This window comes from Galleria mellonella, unplaced genomic scaffold (assembly GCF_026898425.1).
Source record: "Galleria mellonella isolate WM207_F2 unplaced genomic scaffold, CSIRO_AGI_GalMel_v1 utg1812, whole genome shotgun sequence".
In the NCBI taxonomy this organism is placed as follows: domain Eukaryota; kingdom Metazoa; phylum Arthropoda; class Insecta; order Lepidoptera; family Pyralidae; genus Galleria; species Galleria mellonella.
In genome coordinates, this window is record NW_026442022.1 from 577,030 (window position 1) to 584,627 (window position 7,598).

The 7,598-nt window shown below is 35.7% G+C and overlaps 1 protein-coding gene across 1 annotated transcript in view; it reads right to left on the reverse strand.

The window, feature by feature from the left end:
- LOC113518817 (synaptic vesicle glycoprotein 2B-like) overlaps positions 1 to 6,939 on the reverse strand; it is a 52,930-nt gene extending 45,991 nt beyond the window's left edge. The window contains exon 1 of the mRNA XM_026903816.3: positions 6,581 to 6,939. Within this exon, the coding sequence (XP_026759617.1) occupies positions 6,581 to 6,596 (16 nt within the window). The 5' untranslated portion in view covers positions 6,597 to 6,939. The remainder of the gene's footprint in view (positions 1 to 6,580) is intronic.
- Between the last annotated feature and the right edge of the window lie 659 nt (positions 6,940 to 7,598).

A 7,598-nucleotide genomic window follows, 5' to 3' on the forward strand; every position in this document is an offset into this window, starting at 1 on the left:
AAAAAAAAATCTAATATTAATAACTTGTATAAAAACAAATGAAGTTATCATTCATTCATTAATCCTTGCAACATTTTGCAATTATAATATTAACAGGATAATTGTTCTTGTATAGATTTTTTTTAAAAATACTTTATATTTGTCAATTATTTAGTGCATTTACTTTTTTATCATAATGTTTTACAATACAAAGAAATTAATTAAGATTGCATTTTATTTACTACTATTGTTACAAATACGTAATTGTTAGTTAATCAGGCTCATACATAATGTGAATGTATGTGTTGTTCGGTGAACCAACTCGTGCCCCTACTGTCCTCAAGTTATGTAAACATATTTACAGGCATATGATTTGGAGGAGACCTGATAAATAGTTTAACGACCCAAGTTTGTGTCTAGAAACTTTAATAGCTAGAAAACTGTACATATTGCAATAGTAACCTACATATTAATGACAAGACAAAGGCATTATTAGCAAATGGGACTTTTTTTTGATAGGTGAAAATGGTACGGTAACCCCGCCTGCGCTAACGGGATACGCTGGCGGAGCACCAGTGAAGGGTGATAGATGAGAATGAAAACTAATATCCCCATTGCCAGCAATATGACAGGGTAGGTATGTAGAGAGAGACTTTGTACAAACGATTGCTTGGGTACCTCTGTCCCATTCGTATTTCGACCGTGAAGCAGTTGTGTTTGCATGGCTGTGTTTCGGTTTGAAGGATGGGATATGGCGTGAATTTACAGGGTGCAGAGGAATAACACCTGAGTCTTCAGTAATGGCAACGCACGAAACAGTATACTCTGTTATGTCCATGGTACTGCTCATGTCTATAGGCGACGGTTACCACTTTCCATCAGGTGGTCCGTCAGCTTGTTTGCCATTCAAAGTTGTATAAAAAAATAATCAGCGACAGTATAATTTGTATGGATGAATGGATTCCCTCTCCAATATTGAATGTGAAACGACCATCTATTTATGTGTGTGAACCGCGACGTCTGGCTGGGTTTTCAGTCGAGGGAGTGCCATAAGCTATCTATTTTCGTTAGGAATCGCGGAAAGAATGATCTCACTGGGCAGGTCAGTAAGGCACGCCGTGTCACGGTTATCATTTGACCTTTTAACGAAAATATGTCAATGTCAGTATTATTTATTGTGTACTTATATTATAATTAAGAAGTCTGATATAACAAAACGGGGGGAAAAAATTAATACCAGATATTAATTGAAGATAGTGGCTGTATAGGTTTAGTTCCTTTGCCTTCCCTATTGATAGAAAAAAATAAACTATAAAAAAATTTAGAAACAGGTTGGTTGTGAATTATAAACTTTATTTCTAAAATTTTAATTTTAATGAACGCTAATTTTAAATAAACGGAAATTGTTATAAAATAAAATTATAACATAGTCCTTTCCTTTTCCACAGGTATCGTAAAAGTCGAATAAAGGAACTTAGTGGTCGAGAGGTCAGCAGCAGCGTCTCTCTTAAAACATCACTGAAACCTAATTGCAGTTGCCAATCTGCCTGACAAGCCAACTACTGGCAACTCGAAACCCCCTCCCCTTTCCCCTTATGGACGGAGTTAATTGACACATGTAGTAAATAAGATTATAGAGAGATAAATGGAGTAAAAAGATAATGTTTTGGTACACGAAAGACAAGAAAAGGAGAAGAGGAAGACCACATAGAAGATGGGTAGATGACATTAGGGCTGAAGCAGGTGGAATTTGGACAAGAATTGCTAGCAACAGGGACCATTGGAGGCAGTTGGAGGAGGCGTTTGCTAATAAGCAAATAACAACAGACAACAGTAATTAAATAAATAATAAGTTGTTATAAAAAAAAATGTTGTCTGAATAAAGGCTTATATTATTATTATATTATTAAATATGTGAAAAACTGAGTTAAGGGTTTGTTCGACAAACAAACCTACCTACTTTAATTATTACATTTGTATTAAAACAGTACCAAATCTTTCAATTAAAAAAAAAAAAAAAGAAAAACAAAGTTTTTTTACAATTGACGAAGATATGAGGAAAAAGGGAATGTTAGTGATGGGGATTATTACTAGCAATATACCCTATCAGCTCGACCTCCATGCGGTTCCCTCTAAAAACCATAGTTGTTAGTTCTAGTGGAATTCATCACGATGGGCTAACTGACCTGATTTCATCGTCACCTATCATCCCTCCCTAGTGCCTCGCCAGCGTATACCGATAGCGCGGGTGAGATTACCGTTCCATTATCATCCATTAAAAAAAAAATCGCATAACGCATTAATAAACAATTTAACTAGACGGGCATCCCCGAGTTCCAAATATGAATGAAGTCAACATAAATAATTACAATACAGTACGACTCACGACAGTTATTATTCGACAATATCAGATATTACTGATAAGTTATCAGTGAGTATTGTACACGCATGGAAGCGTAGCGTCTATGACGCGAGCCGTAGCACCCAGCCGTAGCCGACCGCTGTTATCAAAGATATATTTTTCATAGTAAAAATGGAATAGCCACCCCACCAGCCACAACGGTATACGCTGACGGAGCACCAGTAAAAGGCAATAGATTAGACTAAAAACAGGTCAATTTAATGATAATTTGTTTTTTACAACACAGGGGGCAAACGAGCTTCGGGCTCACCCGATGGTAAGTGACTACCGCAGCCCATGATCACCCGCAACACCGACGGCATTGCAGGTGTGTTGCCGGCCTTTTAAAAAGGAATATGCTCTTTTCTTGAAGGTTATGTTGTCGTATCGGTTCGCAAATACTGCTGCTGGAAGTTGATTCACAAAGAGTGGTTGTGCGTGGAAGAAAGTGCCTTGAAAAACGCACGGTGGAGGACCGCCACTCGTCCGCCCATTTATAAGGAATTAACCAGGAATAGTACTGTATTTCACTTGAATTGCTTATATGTCATTGTATATTTTTGTTTCCGCAGAAAAGAGTTAAATAGTGCGTGGAGCTCGACCTGGTTGAGTATATTGCTAGCAATGGGATCCCTAGTCCCCATTGCTAACAATCCCTTTCCCTCCTACTAAAGATAATGCACCAACTTTTACTCCTACCCCCTTATTTATATGTCATCCCCCTTATACGGGGAATAAATTGGCAATAACAAATGTAATTTGTTTTCTATTAAATAATCAATGTAACTCTTTTTATTGTTGGCAACAAATGTTTTCTTTCTTCTTTCTTTCTCTATAAACCTATTTTAGCTGTTGATGTGTTTTGTCTTTTTCTTATACGCTAACTTCTCAACTTGAAAGAAAGTGATCAAAGACTCTTAATAATTAAAATAGGTTTATAGGATGTTTTAGTTTTTATGTATAAAGAGGTTAGAATGTTATCAAACAACGATAAACATGATGGACCTTTTTTATTTAATTATATATTATTATATATACTAACAATACATAAAATTATTCGTGTTTCAACCGTGAAGCAGTTGTGTTTGCATGGCTGTGTTTCGGTTTGAAGGGTGGGATATGGTAGTGAATTTACAGTGTACAGAGGAATAACACCTGAATCCTCAGGAATGGCAACAGTATGTGTGTGTACTGTTATGTCCATGGTACTGCTCATGTCTATAGGCAACGGTTACCACTTTCCATCAGGTGGGCCGTCAGCTTATTTGCCATTCTAAGTCGTATAAAAAAAAATCATAAAATTATAAGCAAATATACAAGAAGAGCTTTTTATTTTTTACAAAAATTCCCATCTCCTCTCTTAAGGAGAGGAGATGGCAAACTAACCCCGGCAGAAGCACAGTCGGCCGGGGTTCAGGGCCCCAGGGAGAGAAACCGGCGTACAATGCGGGCAGTATCTAAGAGCACCGCTTATTATTTCCACTGTCCACTGCTGGACATAAGTCTTCCCCATAAGGAGAGTTTTACCAGTAAAGCCAAGCTTGACAGGCGGGTTGACAACCGCAGTTAGGGTTTTAGAGATGTTTAAAGAAAGACGCTGTCACCCATCCCTCGCCCTCCCTCAGTCGCTTCTTACGACACCTACGTGAAAAAAAGGGGTGGAGCATTCTATGTCGGGGCACACGTCTAAGCTTAACAGAGCTTAACTCTACAAGAATTCTCTCGCAGCAAACTCTAAATAACTTTTATTCTTATTCATTTCCACACACATAGACATACCAGTTTTTACCCGTAACGTCACATAAAATATATGACATGACATATTAGAAAATATATACAAATATACTGAAATGTAAATTACTTGTTAATCTATCATGAATTACATTAAATTATTATGAAAATAAATAAATAATAATGTATAATTTTGCTCCACAAACAGGATTCGTTAGCTCATTAGGTTAAGACACCGATATTTACTGTAAGCTTCACCATCGGGGAGCAAAGGTTTAAACCCTACACGAGTCACTATTTTCAGGAAAGGTATATGATATGGTAAAGTGACTTTAATGTCCCATGAACATGTCAGAATTCACGTAACCATATCACAGTCCTCAATGTGACTTAATTAATATACGAACAATACGAGAGTAGAATTTATCGACCATGTAAAAGGGCGTGTCTTTCTCCCCATTGATAGATACATCAGACGAATAGTATACATTGTACGAATGGGCTAAAAATTTGTATCGTCCAAGTTACTAAGATTACTTACGAGTAAATATATTTATAAAAAAATATTACAATAGCCTAATAACAACATGAGAGGACAGGCAAAAAATTAACAATTTTTTTTTTCTTTCTAATTCATGCGAACGCATCGCCGAGTCGCTAGTGTCTGTACAGGGCGGGGTCTAATAATTTAAGATTGTGGTACACAAAAAACCGACTTCAATCGTGGTAAAACCAATTATTTCGGTTTAAAAACTAAACTTTTGATGTAATACAAAAAACTTTTCCACATGGATTTATAAATGACAAAGTTATGAGGTAACAAACGTTTAATATTACACAATAGATTTGAAAAACTCCCCTTTTTTTGAAGACGACTGAAAATTCAGCGTAATATTTAATTAATATATAATCCATAATATTCTATTATTAAAGGAAAATCACATTATTTTTTATCTATAATGACAGTTATAATCTTTATTACAAGTTACAATGCACAATTTGTTGGTAAAATAATTTTAGCTTAATGTATAGTACACCTGACACAAAAATAAATAAATAAAAGGAAAATAAAAAACAAACGAATTTGGCTGAAGCATCCCATCTGTCACTATTATCATTTAAACTTGTACAGTTGTAAAATTATGTTTAAAGTCTAGAACAGCTACGATCAATAATATTTTTAATGTAAATGAAAAAAAAAAAAGAATATTTAAATGGAATCAATACGAGAGTAAATTAATCAAATTGACTGCAAAAGGAACGCACTCAAAAATTCTAGTATTAACCGATCTTATTTTAAGCACATAAAAACGGACTGTTCACATGTCTAGACTAATATTATGGGGAAAAGATTTGTTTTTTTTTTCATCCTTCATTTGTAATACAGTCAAAAAATACTTGACTGATCTTAATAATTAATAATAAAAAAATTGAGTTCCACAAAAAAAACCTTCTTCAACTATGGCAAAACCTGTTATTTTGATTTAGAATTAAACTACGGAACCGATTTTGATAAAATTTCCATGGAACCAATCTGTAAGTATATCATATAAAAAACCAAATCAGTTTTAACCTGACGCAGTTACAGTATTTTTTGTTGTTTGCTCGTTTGCCCCCTATATTGTAAATAAATTTAAAAAATATGGAATAGCAACCCCGCCTACGCTAACGGGATACGCTGGCGGAGCACCAGTGAAGGGTGATAGATGAGAATGAAAGCAGACCAGTTAACCCGTCATGATGAATCCATCAGGATTTAACCGTGATAGTTACCAGGGGGAACCGCGAGGAGGTCGACCTGGTTGGGTATATTGCTAGCCATTACTAGTGTCCATCACTAACAATCCCTTTCCCCCCGCAGTTACATTGTTACCTCATGTAACAAATATAAAGAGCATAAAACTAAAATGAGAGCCTCTTTCTTTTTGAAGTCAATTGCAAATGGAATAGGAGGGATAAGGGATTGTTAGTAATGGGAACTAGTAACCCCATTGTTAGCAATATACCCTGTCAGATCGACCTCCACGCGGTTTCCCCTGGAAACCATCGTGATTGATTTATTGTTAGATGTGTCACGATGGGCTAACTGACCTGCTTCATCCTCACCTATCATCCTTCACTGGTGCCCCGCCGGTGTATACCGATAGCGCAGGCGGGGTTACCATACCATTATCATCCATTAAATTAAAAAAACAAATTGCAAATGGAACAGAGTCAGTTTGCTCAGCCATAAACGCAACAAGTGACAAAGCCGGCGAGTTTATCGAAGCAATAAATATTAAAACGTTCATATAACACCGACTTTTTCTATTAATACACCCAGTTATCACGTAGTGCTCACCCGAACGACTGTCCTATCAATTTATTAGCCATAAAAAAAGCAACATTCGCTAAACAACTTACTCATGTTCACCAGTACTTAATTAAAAAAAAAAAAACTTAATAAACATAAATTAATTAACAATTTACCTCCTTGCTCCTCCATTTAATAATTATCAAACACAAAGTTCACAACACAAATACTAAAAATTCTAACTTAGAAACTAATATCACACGAACTGTCTTTGGGCAAGTATGAATATAGAAACTGTTTAATAGACCTTTGAATTCAATAAATAGTGTTCCTTTTTATCCCATTTGTTTTCGATGCTCTCAAATATATCCGCGGTATTACTTTAATTTGACGCGCGAGCGATAGGACGGCGGCATTGGTCGGGCGAGCGTGTTTCGCGCGCGGGTTGTTGGCATCTACTGTCAACTACACGCAGCAGTGACGGCTGACCACTGAACCACTGTGGCACCGACGACTGACGACTGCCACCTCGTTCCCTGCTCGTAATTGCTTGGCCGACGCTTCGATCGCTGTCTGTAGTTCATAATAACGCACAAGACTAAACAATTGATTGCAACACAGTTGCGAATCCATTAAACGATTAATACAAGCATTTAAGATATACAGAATGTTAATACAGAAACAAGTAAAAACATGTCGTTTACAATAAATTGGAATTATCAATGTTAATTGTAATGTTGATTAAAGCAACTTATTTATTTATTCTAAACAGTATACTCTGTTATGTCCATGGTACTGCTCATGTCTATAGGCGACGGTTACCACTTTCCATCAGGTGGGCCGTCAGCTAGTTTGCCATTCTAAGTTGTATAAAAAAAGCTTGCACGATTTAACCTAAACTAACTAAATAACATATAATATAAGTAAAACAAAAGCTTGTAATAAAAAATAGATAGATAGATAATTTATTTACATTAATTACAGCACACAAATTACAATAACAAAATATACACATAACACACAGTAAAAGAGATAAAAGAATGAAAATAAAAAAGCAACAAAACAAAAAAAAAAAACAAAATATATATACCAACAGTCTCCCTTCTTTCCTTTCCTTCATGCGTGTGCCATAGTAACACAAAATGGTCACAACTCAGTTTATTGCTTTGCCTTCAAAAGAGCAAAACACTGATA